This window comes from Rhincodon typus, chromosome 12, assembly GCF_021869965.1.
Source record: "Rhincodon typus isolate 14 chromosome 12, sRhiTyp1.1, whole genome shotgun sequence".
In the NCBI taxonomy this organism is placed as follows: Eukaryota; Metazoa; Chordata; class Chondrichthyes; order Orectolobiformes; family Rhincodontidae; genus Rhincodon; species Rhincodon typus.
The window spans coordinates 22,420,606-22,438,605 of NC_063343.1; the positions used below are offsets into that span (position 1 = coordinate 22,420,606).

At 38.1% G+C, this 18,000-nt stretch overlaps 1 protein-coding gene across 1 annotated transcript; it reads left to right on the forward strand.

The window, feature by feature from the left end:
• The first annotated feature begins 6,559 nt into the window (after positions 1–6,559).
• Positions 6,560–8,385, forward strand: LOC109921255 (homeobox protein MSX-2). Its single transcript, XM_020521288.2, has 2 exons — positions 6,560–7,124; positions 7,776–8,385. The coding sequence occupies exons 1-2, from the start codon at positions 6,749–6,751 to the stop codon at positions 8,198–8,200; spliced, it is 801 nt and encodes a 266-aa protein (XP_020376877.1). The 5' UTR covers positions 6,560–6,748; the 3' UTR covers positions 8,201–8,385.
• Positions 8,386–18,000: the final 9,615 nt, after the last annotated feature.

Consider the following 18,000-nt stretch of genomic DNA (forward strand, 5'->3'; position numbering starts at 1 on the left):
GTTGCCACCTCTAAAATGCCACCAAGCTCCACCTCACCTCAGTGGCCCTGCATTTGAAATACTTCTCCACAACTTTGCTACTTGAGACCCAATTATTCCAGCAATTTGAATTTCAAATTCCAAATTCCATCGCTCACAAATTGCTATCTGCCCAACACTCCTTTGCTAATATTTTGACCTGCTCTGCTCCACAATTACCACAATTACAATAATTAAAAACTTTTATCAGTTCCTTATTCTTCAATGCATCTACTTTAAGGTCCTTGGCCTCAGTTACATCCACTTTTTGGTCTTGCCCCTTCCTACCTTAGCTGTTTATCTGTGTAAGTGCTGTCACATGCTGTCATGTACATGCTCTCTTGCAGCACCAACACTCTTTGCACGTCTATCACCACCTCCAAACACTCCCTACTGTCTCTAACCTTCAGATTTCTTCTCCCTTCTCCATAAACTTGCCAAACCCCATTGCTTTGAAAATCTTTTCCAGCAACCATCCTAAACCTTGTCCCAAGCATACACATTTTGCTGTGATTTTCACCTCTCTGCAGCGCATGTGAACCCCTTATTGCGCTAAATACATGTCCTTGTTTTTGTCAAGACTGTAAACTAAGTAAATAAATTATACTACATAGCCAGGGTATCCTGATGCATTATTGAAAAAATTATAGACTATTTTATTTTGGCATCAAACGAAAAATGTACCTCATTCAGATTTCAGTCAAAAACTTTAAGATTATTTTGAAACAATTTAAGCAGTATCTTTGATTCTTTTCTCCTTGCTCCTTTTCTCCTTGATTTATTTCCCCTTTGTTTTCTTTGTTCCTCATTTTTATTACGTTAGCCTCATTTAACTATATTTTTCTCACATTTAATCTGATTGCTCTTCTTTAAATTCTTCTTTTAATCTACAGAACAAGCCCAGTGAATTCTCTACTTTCTTACTGGACTCCCAAGCACAGATTTCAGTAGTCAAAGCAATTTCCAAAGGAACTGATCTTGGTTTGAAAACCAAGCTATGAAGGATAATATGCAAAAAAACGTATTCATGTTATGGATTCGCAGCAGGTCAAAGTTTATATGTAAAAGTGTGATGGTGCTGTTGATGGGTAACCTGTCAACAACCTTCACCACCTGGTCACACCATATCCACAGCACAGTAAGGTATTATAAAGGAAAACTTTATCAGCATGAAATATTCATGTGTGTATTGAATATTATTTTTAATTAAAGTCAAGTTTCTCAAGCTTCCCTACACAAAGTAATGTGTAGGAGACTAACACTACACAGAGTACAAAATTAATACGTAAAAAACAGAAGCAGATTAACAGAAACCACTAACCCCCCACCGCCAATCTGATGATTTTTAAGATTATCCCAGACTGAATGGGGGCAAATTTCAATGATAGAATCAGTTTTGAATGTAAAAATCTCTCCAACATAAAATCTATTTAAATACTAAGTAGGAATAAGAGATAGAATCAAACAATTCAATTGTTTACAGATGCCATCTTGTCTTGCTAAATTTACGTTGCATTACAATTCATCTAAACAAAGTCTGCACAATGATACAACTATTAATCCAATAGCATTAGAAATTCAGTATGTATCAACTCCTGTATCTTTTTAAAATCTAGTTCCACACTAACTAGCAAAAAGTACAATCTCATGCACAAATTTATTTTGGTACTCAACAGCACGATACTTAATTGGCATTTGAAGCCAGGTTCCCTATCCGCTCAAGGAACTTGCAAAAAATAATATCTGGATTTCTTGAATTTATTCATTTAGTGACATTCTTGCTTCTGAATCACCTCAAATCCATAATGGGACAGTGCGGGCACTGCTCTTTGGAGGCAATTTAAAACTGATTTATTCCAAAATTTCAAGTGGACATTGTGCTCAGAAGAGCAGGAAACATTCTGAATACTCTGGTGAATGTTTGCTCCTCAACCAGTACCATCACAAGTAAATTAGCTTGTCCAAAATAACATAAAATCAAAGCTGGAAATCAGAAATAAAAACAGAAAATGCTGAAAATACTCACCAGGTTTGGCAACAATTCTGGAGTGAGAATAGATCTAACATAGCAAGATTATGAATTATCATGAGAGCCTGAAATGCTAACTTAAGTATTTCTCTCTCCACATAGATTGCCTGACCTGCAGAGTATTTCTGTGTTTAATTTAAATCAAGGTTTGATTTATTAATGTTTGTGAGATCATGTTGTATGCTAAATGGCTTCCATATTTGCCTAAATCAGTTATTGTGCTTCAAAATGCTTCGCATACAAGTAGTCAGGTTTTGAGAGATGTGATAAGGTGATATTTAAAAACAGGCCATTTAGAAAAGCATGGTTAAATATTAAACAATTATAGAACACTGTAAAGATCAGTATAAGTTTTATTGTCAGTCCATTTTTCTAGATAATGGCAGAGCAAGTCACTGTCATTCTTTAATCTCACATACTTTCCAAAGCTGCTTAACAGTGGACTCAATTTAAGATCAGAAGAATTCATTGACCTTAGCAGCATCCTCCTTCTCATTTACCAAACCACCCAAAATAAAATCTATTTTAGAGTGGTTGATTATGACATAAGCTTCTTACCTGTTTAGTTCCCTAGATCTGAAGGGATGTACGACCAAATATCTCGAAACATAAGGCATAGTTTCAATGTAATTCTGGCATTCTAGCTTTTCTAAATCAATTTAAAATTGCAGGAGAGAGTAATCACCTCAAAAAGCATTTAAACTTAATTATCACTAAGACCTAAAATTTAAGATGCATCTGTGACTATTTGGTTTTAATTAAAGAATGTAATTCTTAACAAAACCTAAAAATTATATGATGCTGGAAAAAAGCAGTCAACTTTTTGATTATATTCATCCCTTAATTTTGGCTGGTATTTTCCCTTGTAACTTTTGCTCTTTTTAATGACTGCATTCTGTGAAAAGATTGTTACCATACCTCTTACAGTAGCCAAGCTACTGTTAGGGTCTGTAATTGAAATGTTTACTAAACATCTTGGTGAAAAAGGAATCAAAGTGTTGAAGCAGTCAAGTTCACACATATGAAAATGACAATAGTCAAAATTACTGATTTAGATATATTCAAACAGCTCACAGTTTTGATTAAACTACTTCAATTACCTGTATAAGAGCCCAAGTTTATTCTTGAATATGATTTTAAAAATCTATATTTACATAATTGTGTGTTTAAAGTTTGAATGCTATTTGCAGTATAATAGTGTTAATATTATCAGTGCAGTTAATTATGTAGATAGCACAGATGAAAGGGATAATATTTAACCATTAGCACCTCAAGATTATTTCTGTATCAATGTTTGTAATTGTAAACACAAAAGTTTTTTTATATTAGAAAGCATAAATCCACCTATTCTCACAATAAGACAAATGTTTACTTGGAACAATGGAATATTTTAATTTCAGCTTTATTGAAGTAGGTTTAGGGTATATAATATTTAGGGTATTGCATACACAAAATTGCATGTGTATCCTTCATAAAGGAACAACTTGTTTAATTTTCCAATAATTTAGCGTTTCAATATAATATTAACGGATTTTAGTTACCCTGATCACCTGCAAATATAGCTTTTGATGAAGTCATTTGGATATTTTTACTATTTCAGTTGAATTCAACGCGCGCTGATCGAGAACTTGCTACATCAGTTTTAAGTTTTCAAATAAACTAAGCGGTGTGTAATGTTGACACTGAAATTATTTGAAACGTACCCAAATGTCATACGCCATCCTACAGGGCACTAAAACACAAATGGAGACAGACTGAAAGTATCTTTTTAAATAACTGCAGACATGAAAACTCACCGTTCTGCAAACTATGTCGTTGTTAAGTACTGTTTGGGAACTGAAGGAATATCGCTGCGTAAAATGAAATAAATATAGTATCATCTTCTGTAGCTGTGCACCTATCATTTCAATTCCTGATTTTTATAATTATTTTCTTGTCAACAAACTGTTTGTTCGTGTTGTTAAATATTTAAGAAAACAACATACTCCCCCCAGTTCTTTATTCTTGTACAATAAGAAAGGATTTCGAGTGATGTTATTTACAAATTACTAATCTCATATTTGCTGATAATTTTGATTTTTTGCACAACTTTTAACTGTGCAGTTTAAAATTCTAAACACACGAAGGGAATAACTATGAAGTCTCTGCTTAAGCCTTTATCAACTCGACGTCACTGTTAGGGACTACTGTTGCTCATAAAGGTTTCTAAAATGTCAAGTACCTCAATTGTTAAGAGTGAGGTATGAATAAAACAATCGACTAAATTTTCACAAAAGTAGTGATATTAAAAACGAAAAGCAAGAAACCTGCTTTACTTATACTCCAACACATAAGTAAAGATGTGGCCCTTTAAATGATCAGCGGGAATCCTACTCAACACGGATTGATAGTTATTTTCATATCATCAATCAAAATTTGCTTTATGGTTTAAAGGAACAGTTTGGTACACTTTAAACCTACTAAATTATAGAACGATTGGACTTGCACAATCCGGTTAAAAAACCCCACAAGAAATCTACGTGTAAATGAACTCAGATACTTTAGTTTAAACCGTTAAAGCGCACCTCGGATAGAACAACCCTGTTGCTTGCAGCGTAAAAGTAAACATCGGATGTGGGCAAGAAGTGAAACAGGTTTAAAGAGACCTGTGGGAAAAGATTACGAAATGAGTTCTGAGTGTGACAATAATAATTCCACTGGGCTCTGAAGACATCATTTGGCCTGAGCGACGCTGAAAGTATCAGACTTTGAGAAAGCCACGGCGGTTTAACACTTATAAATAAATGCCCGAACCCGGTTGGAGTGTCAGTCTTCCCTGCGTCTGCATCGTTGGAAATCAAGTCATCCCTTTGCTTTAACAGTCATTTATTTGGCATGATTCACATTTATCGAGGAATACATTTAAAAATGTATCGAAAATGTTGTCCATTTCACCAAAAACAGAAATTTGTTCCGTAACTTCTGTTTCTAAATATGTAAATATTCGGAACGTAAACAGTGTTACCATAACTGTGGCAATGAGGCTTACAGGAAAATTGGAACTTATATACGTTGAGCAAATAATTGTCATTCCGATTTAGATAGTGCAATATGGCAAAATAATCAATTGCAATCAAAATATGCGCCGTACAACTCGGATTATGTGATCAAAAATATATGAAGATGAGAAGCAGGTTAGGGGCTCTTTAAATGACTGCCCTATTCGACCCTGATTCGTAAGTTACTTCTCGAGTGAGATTTAATAGATGATCTACGGGTTGTCTCTTTTTTTTAATCTATATATCACCCCTCCTTCAGCCTTGAAACGATAAAAACATTATCACCAAAGTCCTATCTCGTTGCTGTCTAGTGGACAATAAATAGAACCGGAAACGTATGTATAGCAACAGTGGCGAAATTCGCTATAAAAAATTGGCTCCGTGCACTCATCCCCATTACAGGTCACCTGAAAAGCACCTGTATACAAACTGTACCAGGGCTCCAACAGGACGAGATTAACTCACTGTAACCCACAGTTTTGAATATATAAGGCGCTATTACAGATCCCATCTGTAATTACCTTTACCTTTATTTTGTAAATGTTAACAGAATGAATAACATTTAAAGTCTTATTCTGCTTTCCGTTCCACGAACCGTGCAACGTGCATCCGCACACCAGTTTATAAGCACTAAATATGAATATATTTTTGTTTTATAGCTGCAATTCCTTGGAACCTTTACTAGTGCTCTTAACTAATTAACATCGTTTTGAAAAAAAAGTGACATGCTGCCATTACATGCTTTACTGTACTAATGAACGCTGTATCGGAATGCATTTAACGGCATGCATTTAACGTACAGGATGTTCATTTCAAACCCTACTGGCAAACTGGTGGTTTTACAAGCGGTTACGCTGTGTTCGTTTTTTTTCGCTCGCTTTCTTTTCCCATCCTTGGTTTCAAAGCTGGGGACGGGCTCTGGAATCAGCTCTGCCCGGGGGTTTGGGGCGTGTTTCGGCGGGGGCGGGTCGCTCCTGGAGCCGGCCAAACTTTCCACCGCGTTGCCCAGGGGAGATCGCCTTTGATGTCGCCGATCCTGGCGCCTACAAACAACCTCAGTTGTCTGACTGTTCACCCCGCTGACTAATCGTGACAGACTGTTTATCCATGCAATTAGCAAGGCAGACAGTTCTCAGAACAGGTGGCTTCAGGCACAAAGAACCAAGCATTGCATCCACTCCTACCCCACGTTTAGGGCTTCCCCCCACCAAACGTTTTATTTCTCGGGGGTCACTTTTCATTTGCTCTCGTCCGTCCTTTTTTTTTCCTGGGGGAGGGAGGAAAGGGGGGAGCTTGGAAAGTGACGGCTGTCTTCTCTTTTCACTTAATTAGCTGCATGTTTACAACGAGATTAGAGCCCCGCAGCTATCACTAACCCATCCCAGCGAGTGGCCCATCTGATTAAAGCCTCATTTATTTCAAACCATCATTTACTGCTATTGGCACTGCCGGCAACCAATCCCCTCGTAAGGATTTCAGCACCTCCCGGACGTAAGTCTCTGATTGGTGGAAAGTTTCGCTTCCCCCCCCCCGTAAAGTTTTGCAACCTTTACTACAGTCCCTTGCCACTCTGACCCTTTAGTTGTGGAAGTTGCTTAGTTTGGTAAAGGATCACTTTCTCCAGCGTCGAAACTGTTTTTTTCATGCCTTTTTATTGTTCCTCATGATGGCTTCGCCACAAGGTTTAACTCTGAAGGATAACAGCGTCTCTGACCCGGAGCTCCAAAGGGCTGCGGAAATTGCTTTGAGCGAACATAAAGTGCCAGTGTCGAGCCTCCCGTTCAGTGTTGAAGCGTTGATGTCCGATCGGAAGCCGCACCGAGGCATCTTCCCCCCTTTGGATGGGGCAGGCGGCAGCACATCGCAGAAGCTCCCCTCCAAATCGGTGGCCAGGGAGTCGCAAAGTCCCATCGACTCTCCCTGCCCACTGGAAGGTTTTATAAAAACTTACGACGGCTCGCCAGTGAAATCCGAAAACTGCAAGGAAGAAGAATGTGTGCCGTGGGTGAAAAATTCCAGTTACTCGCCTCCTCCAAACAGTGAGTTTGTTTCTATTTTCTTTGCCTGATCCACGCCGTCAGTCTATTAATTTCAATTATAAATGTTTTCGACACGTGTGATGCTTTATAAATAAGGGGTAAGAGACCTTTGGTTCCACTCTCGAGGTGAGGGCTACTCTCTCTGACACTGCGATTCAGCATATTAGAAAACTAACGACGCAATTGCTCACGTCTTGTGATTTTTCTCAACTTGGGGGTCCTACGAGCTGTATGCCTTGCTTTTCAAATGTTCGGGCTGCCGACTCCTGTAACTAAACTCGTTGACAGTCAAATCAGCTTTTGAAAGGGTAGGTAACGTTAATGTATTGAAGTACACTCCTAATTTCGACAGTGTTATGACAAGCATTTCGCTGTTGGTGACTGTTTTAACACTTAGTGGGAAATCTATCCACTTTCGCCAAATCATAGTACATATCTAATGAAATGAGCCACAGTTCAGTTCTGCAGTTGTCAGGTAAAAAATCTCGATAGTGCTTTTCTACGAAATATTTCAAAGAACATTGCGGGTGGAAAGTATTGAAGGATAATTGTTACTGTTGATAATATTTGTTCAAATAAAGTATGCTATCCGTTTTATAAACTCCACTGTGGATATAAAGTATTGATCAGTCCTTCATTCGTTTTTACTAGGACATTTGAGCCCCACTTCTTGCACTCTGAGAAAGCACAAAACCAACAGGAAACCCAGGACGCCCTTCACCACCTCGCAGCTCCTGGCTCTGGAGCGCAAATTCCGGCAGAAACAGTACCTGTCCATCGCGGAGAGAGCAGAGTTCTCCAGCTCCCTCAACCTCACAGAAACCCAGGTTAAAATCTGGTTTCAAAATCGCAGGGCCAAAGCAAAGAGACTGCAAGAGGCCGAACTGGAAAAGTTCAAAATGGCAGCGAAGCCTATACTACCCCCGGGGTTGAGTCTGACTTTTCCTATGAATTCCCCAATGCACGGAGCTTCACTTTATGGACACACTTATCCTTTCCACAGACCTGTGCTCCCAGTCCCCCCTGTAGGACTTTATGCCACTCCTATCGGATACAGCATGTACCATTTATCTTGAAAAAAAAGCACAATCATAGAAGACTCAAACTTTCAAATATATTTGAAACGATGCCAGCGCTTTTAACATTTGTTTTGATCGCTGTCCCTTTGAAAGGGATATTATGTACTATTTTATATATATGGAGATTTATTATTTCTTATACCTTATATTTGTGAATAAATTAAAATAATTGTTGAATATTACGTGATACTGGTCCATTTAGTTTTCATTATTGAATTGCTGGCACCGAAATCAAACGTAAGTGAAGCTGAAAATAAACACATGGGAACAATGCATTACAAACGTATCTATCGAAAGCTGATTCCTGTTTAAGATAATATACTTACCTAACTGGATTGGAAACAATTCTTTCCAGGTGAATCGTCTGGGCGGCTTACTCGTTGGAACATTAAGATAAATGTTTACTATTTTGTACAGAAGAGCAGTTTAGAAATCTAGTTAATTAAATATTTCACGTCTTTTCTAATCTCATTCTCTAGTATTTTTCATAAAATACACGACAAACTTCGTGTCACTTTTTGCTTGACCAGCTAAAGCTACAATATATATTAGCTGTTGTCACGTTGAAAATGCCATTTCCCCTCCTTGACTTCCATGTTTGAAGATGATATAGTGCATGGTTTACACTTCAAAGTTGTCTTGATTCAATGTGAATCGAATCTGACTAGATTAATGAAACCGATAGCTAACAACATAATGAAAACCTGATGAGATCACATCTTGGATACTACTCCATATCCTATGTAAGTGGACATGCATAGTACTCTTGAACTTGTGATTTCGACCTCTACACCATTTTTCACCGTTTGCCTTGAATAGAATATTTATAGCCAGTTAAAGTTTTGAAAAGAAAATCACTTCACGTCCATCTTGCTTTACATGTGCTGTGACCTCAGGTGAGTCAATTGTGCATTTTAAAATGAGCAACAGATTCCAATTCTTTCTGCAATGTGAGACTTCTTCCATACAATAGGTCAACACTGATAAAACTTCTAATTTCTCATTAATGAACTAATCACACAAAAGTAGGATGATTCTGCAGTGTTTTAATTATGGTGGTCAGATTTTAATATAGTACAAATCCAAACAAATCAATGCATCCAGTCTATTGGAATAGTCAAGCCATTCTTTTGGAGTTTACAATGCATTATTACAAGCAATTGTATTTTTTTTATGGGGACGATCAATAGAATTTATATGCTGGAACAAAACACAAAGAAAATCAATGCCAAATGGCACATTACTCTTGAATTCAGGGCTTTTTTTTATAGTTATTGTACAGTTGACATACACACCCATATGCAGTTTATAAGAATATTTTAATGTTCATTTTGACATGTTTAGCTAATTAGGTTAACTTCTAATGTGGATAGTTTAGCAAACGAGTAGAAATACCTTCACAAACATCATTGGAAGGAGGGTCATGCCTGGTTTGGACAACACTAATCAAATGAATAATGCATTAATGTAGTTAGAAAAGTTTCTAAATTAACTTCATCTTAAAATAGTCAAAAAAGAGCCTGATAGTAGAAGTAAAGCAAAAGCTTTTGTTGCGATAATTAAAATTATTCAAACATCAAAGCTCTTTGATGGTAAACTAATAAGAAAATATGTTTTGCAAAGTGATATAAACAACACCCGGTGCCATCTGTCAGTGGAGTGGATTACCTTTGAAGTCACACCTCATAATTTAGAAAATTGAGAAAATAATTTTAGTTTGCACAGGGAGCGTGGAATTGCATGAGAAAAGGAATGCTATTATTTTATTCGAGCTGATTGCCTTGGCTCCACTGTGGCTGTAGCTGGGGGCAAAGTAGAGCACCATACAGACATACTTTATTAGGTTCCTGTAACTCTTGAAAGGCCTTTTTATGCTTTCTTTGATTTTGTCTATTGCTTTAAGAGGGCTCTACTCTTATAATTACTGTGTAATATGAAAAGCATTATTTTAACTTTGCACTATTCCACAGGCAACACACCAATTAAGAATGTTTAATTACTGGGACTGAGCAAATACAAGGAAAGAGAATTCTGGTTTAAACCCAGTTTTCACGGTGGATGCACTAATTAATACAGTGTCTGCCACTCCTGTGGATTTTTAATATTAAAAGACGATAGGGCGGAAGGTATTTCGAGGCAAACTCCTGCCGAAGTTTTTTTTACATGATTTGATTCATGCTGGTGGAACTCTCCTAGAGCCCTGTGTTTAAGCGTTTCTTTTGATGTAGCAGTTCTATTTAAGAATGTGTTCGCGGTTATCAATCATGCCAGTCGCCTCTTTAAAGACTGCCTTAATCTGATTTAATTGCTCATCTAGCGCCGGTGCCCCCGCAGGCTAGAGCCGCCTTGCTCAATTACACCCAAATGCCAAGCAATCAATAAATAAGTAATGACAACAAGTTTGAGGATTAGGTGGCTCTGAGGAATCGAACTGGAAAAGATTACAAGAGGTGGGGGGCGGGGGTAAGTCACGTTAGCGACACTCTTAATGATTAAACATACACCGCCTCAAAGACAGAGACAGTTGACAACCTTTGCGAGTCGTTTTGGGCTAACCAGCCCTACATTGTCTTGTTTCATGGTTACACTGTCACTAACACAGTACAATACAGCAACACAGACCTTGTTCCACCTTCATTCATTTGCACATAGTTGAATTCCAATCTATTGGCAAACTATTTAGCAATGCGCCAGGCTTTTCTGCATTTATGACATACTGCGCCGAGATCTTAGCAACAAGCTTCCCGAGAGAGCCGCGACTCCACAGATTTAAATGAAATGTGCATTAATATCTTTTCACCGAAATACCGCCGAGACGAAACAATGACAAAGATTCAATCATATGAAACAATGTCCTTTCAGTTTGCTTGGTTGTATAGGACAGTCTCAGGAAAGAAGGCCTGAACTTTTAATAGCAGCAGATTCACCATCATTCCTCTCTCAGATACATCAATCTGATGTCGTTTTCATTTCTAAAAAATATACTTTCCAGCTGAGATGAGTTTGTCTAGCAAAACAGAACCGAACTGATCTCATTAGAGCTTGATGTTTTTGTTTCTCTGTCTTCTTGAAACCTCCCGGTTTATTTACCAGGAAACATTATTTCGCTCAGAAATGTCAGTCAGTATCAATCACGCAATGCAACCCTATACTCCGCTGGTTTGTTTACCGTAAGATCTGTTAATCAGTGCTTGATTGCTTAATTCATGAGACATAGCTTGAGAAATAATGATTGAATTATACTGATTTTGCAATGCAGATTTCGCATTGAAACTCTCTGGCGCCGGATGCCCTTCGTAACATTTGAAGGGAGTTGCCCACTGAGATTTTTCTTAATTACCCTCGCCACCTTGCTTCCTGTTTTATGCATAGCTCCCATAATAACACGCTAGTATAATATCAGTGACACCAGATACCATTTAGCTAAATATTACAGCCAATCCATCTTTCTCCGCATTTTAATTGTTAACATCCTATTAACGCTGTAGTCGAACCTAGTAATATTACAGTGTCTGCTCTTTACAATGTACAGAAAGAGCTTTTAAAGTTCACTCACTTTCAGGCCCCGTTATTTAAGAACCTATGATCATTTCCTAGCTCAACAATTATTGTTTTCTGTATTCGCCTGATTTAAAACAAAATCTCGGTTGGAGTTCAATGCTTCTCTGCCTCACCCCTTTCCCCCAAGCAAGAAGTAAAATAATATATAATTGATGTTTCATAGCTTTCGAAGCGAAACACAAAAAGGGGAAGTCTGGTGTAAGTTGTCTTTCTGACTCTCACTGAGCTGGTTCTCTAACGAAGGAAAATCCGAGGTACCATTTGTAATGAATGAGTGCAGCAACACCTGAGAGCACTTCCAGACACATTGCGAAAATTATTCTTTTTTTCCCCTCGTGCGTATCAGAGATATCCCGGGTGATGATCTCTGTGAAAAATTGCGATACTTCTGCCAGCTCTGGCCCATCGATCTCTCAGCCTCCAATGTGGCTCCACAGGTCGCAGTCTTGATGCAAGCTATTCGGCTCCACGAGAGAACAGGTCGATCCTATAATAAGTCTCGTTTTTGCTGTTAAATACCTCGCATAACCATGAACGTTAAAGCCACCGCCATGAAGCTTAAGGGTCGAAGTTAAGATCGCATCTGGTGTTTGAAACTTTCCGTTCCAATTAGCAAAATATTTCGCGTTCAAGTTCAGGTTGATTCAAAATATTTCTCATTCACTTGGTTTGGATTATCTCCACAGTCAACCTGAGAAAGAACAGTAGTTGACAACCACAATCTCACTGCTGCAAAATACATCAGAATCACGTTGTAGGACCGGATCCGTGACATTATTCCATAAATATTTTATCTGCTCCAGCAAATCAATAATCTAATTATCACATGGCAAAACCTTTGTTAGACAACTGCATTTTCTGCAGCTTCCTCACGTGGTATTTCAAAATTGTTCATTGTCCAGCATTTGTGATACAAAATTATTTGTACATTTCCTTTTCCTCACTCTTTTGCAAGTAATCGGGTTTAATAATGTTAACAGCGTCACTCTCTTTATGTTGTAGCTTAACCATTCAACGAATTCAACATTCCGTTTAGCATATTGTACAATAATTTTGATTTTATTTTCAATTTTTCCAGATCAACTAATTTAAATGTCAGTTGACCTTAGGTTGTTATAAAGTCAAATACAGTAGTCACAGTTTATTAAATGACCAGTCAGTATATTGTATATCGAAAATCCACAGATTAAACAAATTTGCGGCTCCAGCTTCAACCCCAAACCAAACAAGAGACATGGGAGTAGATAAATATACCATTAAATTCCGATCACCCCATTACTGTTAAATGATTACCTTTTTAAATCGTATTGTAGGAATGTGTACGTGTAATTACCCTAATTAATTACGCAGAATAAATCGTCGCAGTTGCTGGTGGCACAACGTTGAATACCGTTTCCTTGCCAACTAAAGGAAATGAACTTGTCTTAATGAAAATTAAAATGTTTAATTAACATTCCTTCACAGCCGACCTCCGACAATACATATTCCTGCACTTGTCATCTGTTCCAAGCTGAGGAAAAAACTGCTCAATGTGACATTTGTAATGAAGTTTTAACCTTACTTCTGATGAGGGATAGATGCATCAACAAATACAGCAACCTTTAAACGATTTTTGAATTTCCGTTCTAAAAGCATGAATTCTCGGACCAGCATTTACAAAGACCAGCAATGCGATCTCTCGGGTGAAGATAAAACAATGCAACCAAAGGAAATCTTCTAAATGCAATTTCTCCAGGCAACATCCGGACATAAATCAATGGGGTACAGTTTGCAGAAGGAATGTGATTGCTGCTCAGAACATAAATAATATTTATATTATTAATAATATTTCAAGAACCTGCTGCTGGCATTGATTTTACTTCACTAATAATAAACCTGTTAATGAAGTCGGGAAACTGGTTTTGACACAAAAAATACGAATCTTGAAAGAAGCAGTGGGTCCTAGTTGTGTGATGACACTGTCGATACTCTAGCCTAAATTTAGTTCTGAAATATCTGAATTCACTGTTTTAGAGCAGGGACTAAAGCCAAGTTTAAATGTCTTTTTCATGATACTTTTTATTCGATTTTGACAATATTAGTTGGCTACCCGATTGCTTTCACATTAAAGAAAGATGCCTTCATAAAGGCAGCTTGGCATTTGATCAGAATTGGAGATCCTTGATGTCTATTCAGACCTTGAAGACATAACAGGAACCTTGCGGAACAATCCAGAAAAAAATCATCGTGAAGCATTTTGAATCAGTTCCGTTACCAGAATTACATTGATGCTATCAACACAGAATCTAGTTAAGTTCGAGATGGCATATGAAGAGCGCTGCAAAAGATATATAGATAATTACGGTAAATATATCTTAAAGCAGAATAATCTTTCAAGAAACTTTAGTTAAGATTGATTTCAGTTTTACTGCACAGTCACCTGGGGCTTCAGTGCCAACATGCAGGGAGGTGATTTTGTTTATTTCAGTGATAATCGATAGTAATCGAGTCCAGTAGCAAACAGTAGAACAATAGAACAACACTCACACTCGGAGTTGAAAGTATGTTGACCCTGCATTGATTCAGGCGGCACGCCCATTAAGGACAGTTCGATTCTCGGTTCTCCAGAAAGCTTGTGTTTAGCAGATATGAAAACAAACAGCATACGCTCAGTTTTAATAGCGTTTTAATTAAACACACCCAATTAACACTGGGTCACGTTCAAATGAAAACATTTTGCAAGAGGGAGGAACCTCTAGCTGAAACTTTGTTGCCAGGCAGATGGGGACATGGGGAAGGAGAAATGGTGTCAGTCACAACTCTGTGAAACTAGTTGCAAGAGTTTTTTTTAAAAGGAATCAAAATATTTGCTAGACAGAAAAGTTCTTTTTAAACTTATATCAGTAAGTTTCTGCTCTGTCAGAGCCTTAGTGGTCAGGATAAGTCAAAGTGAAATAGGCAATTTTAACAGTAAACGCTTTGAAATTAAAATACGGCTGTTGGCAATAGGCACATTGTATACAACACTTTTTGAACATGATTGTGAGTGCGATGAATATAAAGCACATGCGAACAACGTGATAGCTGGAGCTCAAGCAGGTAGAATTCAAATCTTGAAACTGTTACTACATTAGAGCACACAGATTCGGATGAGTGAGATGTGGCAAATAATAGCAATCTCAATAAGCATTTCATATGACCAATCATCGAAAACCCTCTGACCTAATCGAACTAATTTATTTATCTATCTATCGATCAATCTATTTATTTATTGGGCTGATGCCACAGTCCCCCGGAATCCGCCTAGTAGCTTATTTGTGGCCAGGATATTTTCAGATAGAAATTCAACATGTCCCTGTGAAATCCCAAAAGGTATTCCAAAGGGTTTTCGAAGGGTATTCCATCTCTTCAAATATCTGTGGTTTCCAGTTGCCATTTGTGTTTTAACTCAGCTAATCAATTACCGTACAAATGACTGCGCATTTTGTTTCGTCTTCAGCAATAGAAACCACCGTCTACTTAAAAGTCACAATATTGGTCAAATTAAAATAATTTAAAAAACACTTTTGGTGCCATTTTATGTGGGATTTCAGATGTTGGATATTATTCAGATAACATATTGAATTAAATTATGTTCTTGCGTTTGGTTCGGAATTTTTTAAACCTGATGTAATTTTTTTTCTCCATATGTCCGATAATACTTGTTATAAACACTGATGTATTTTACTGGTTACAAAATGCAACCGGTGTTGGCCCACGGATACATACCTCTAAGGCGATTGCATTTTTTTTTGCATTCACAAATGTATCGAATCTGTTCCACAAATAGTATGGGCAAAATAAACAATTGATTTTATCTGAAATACATTTCAAAACAAATCTCGGGTTCGGAGTTATTTTCATACTGTCATGTATTTGGTATTACACTGAAGGCATCGAGCCATTCCCACTCGCTCCCGAAGCCAGACTCCGGTCCGCAAACACGTCACTGAGGCAGTGTCCTCACATTACATCAGTGCGTTGTCGTTATATTACCACATTGCTTTACACAGTATACTTTTCTAAACTTACATGATGCAAATAGTGTAAAAATATTTCGTGACAATCCAAAGACTATAACTACAGTCAGCCAGATTAAATGTTGCATTTTATACATTATACTGAACATATATTAAACAATGATCTTTCATGATTTTGAGAAAGGTTATCACAGGGATATGATTGTTAATGTTAATTTAGAAATTCCAACCATTTAATAGAATACTTTTCTAAATAAAACAAAATACTTTAAGTCAATGATATTCCACAATTGATAAAAGATCGGGGCGACATGTTTGTGACGTTTACGATACATTCTCAGCACCCACAATCAACGGAAGCCCCCAAATTCGTAGCTGCATGAAATTGTCGGTTTAAACGGACTTTTTCCAAACTGTTTCTCTGTTCATTATCGCAGAGCCGCTTCTCACCCCTCCGTATGTCCTGACTTCGTGACATTACATTGGAAGGATGTAGGAGCTAGAAACCCAACTGCTCAGGAGCAGGTTGAGGGCTCATTCACTGTTTTAACCACAGCCACAGCGTGCAGCAGACCATGCGGGATCACACTGAGCAGGGTAAATGCAGCCGAAATCGCATTTCAGGGACCCCAGGGAAGGCAATGGTGGTAGTCTCCCGTTCAGTCCTCAATATCCGATTTATACCAATGTAGTGCAACCAAAATCACTTGTCAACCAATACAGCAAAAGCCCTGTCACATGCAACCTACACAAGGTGAAGCCCTTTTTTGCTGAGCACTGGCGGGGTTAGGGTCAATTTCACACGATCACGGAGACTCAGGCTTTTAATCTTCTGATGACGCTATGGTACTAACAGCACTTAGCAACTGAAGGAGTAGAAATCCCATGTTACATTGACCTGGACATTACTAGTGTGGTTATGTACTATCAGTGCTATTTGAGTATCTAAGCAGGCCTCATTTAGATCAATGTTATTACAATGGAGAACAGAACCAAACCAAAATAAATTAAACTACTACGACTATGAGAACCAGACGAGAAGCTTGAAGGTCCCAAACAAAAGTACTCAGGATTAAAATGTGTAATAAGACCGCAGCTTTATATAACAAAGTGGACGTGTCTGCACTTTAAACACAAATCGATGTTGACTTCACTATCAAGAGTTACACAGGGAGAGATGTTGATGAGCTCTGATACTGGTCAATAGGCAAAAGGAAGACGTGTTTGACTGAATAAGACGGTTAGAAGAGGCACTGCCATGGGCTGAGTTCATAATACCATCGCCGCCCCTGTTTGCAGTTCGGAAGTGCGTTGCAGTGGCCTTTATTTCAATGTGACAGTTTGTTGTAAATCCGTTTATTGCGCTCACACTGGAAACGCTGATTCCGTTCTCTTTTGTAAATACTGTAGAACTACAGAATGAAAGGACGCTTCATTTAGTTTGAGGAAAATGTTTGCTTTCTCTCTCGAAGAGGAACTGGCTAGCCTGCTTTACACACACTCGTGGAACTGCGTTCAACACTGTCGCCGAGCTACTCTTAGGCAGCGACCCTGGAGGACTGCGCATACTTTCTGGAGATAAATAGAGTTAACAAAACGTCCTCTTGTGGTACAGTTCAGGTTGCGGTGTGTCCATCAACCATTGCTGGAATTTAGGACGGACTTTTCTCGGGAAATGATTGCGAGTCAGCGCATTACACAGTCAATACAAGCCTTTTGTTTTAAAAAATCAAGTACTTGTAAAGCAAAGGCAGCTAGACTTTTTAAGATGTGGGTTCACATCCTTCGCTGCTGTTTCTCTGTAACCGGTTCTCGTCACCTTCCACTTGGAAACGTTACAAGAAATCCCGCTGATACTTTGCAGATTTTGTTTTTAAAATTGGGATCAATCACCTTTGAAATATCTTGACGGAACACGTTGGGAACTTGTGACATACCGTAATTCATTAGGAGAATGCTGTCACTTACTCTAGAACCAGAGTATAAATTCAGACTAGTTGGAAGTTTGAATCAAATATTGTACCGGATATCTTTCATCTGTGTTCTGTTGAGTTTCAGATTACAGTATGTTCCCCCCTTCAGTCTCCCGGAGCCTTTTCATGAAGATCGAGTCAGGAAGAGTAAAGTGGCTGTACATCAGGTGAGTCAATCTCAATCTAACGGGTAAGACGATTTGACCAGAAACCTGTGACTCCAGCGTGTTCCTCGTTTTTATACATTCCAAACCATATTGGGACT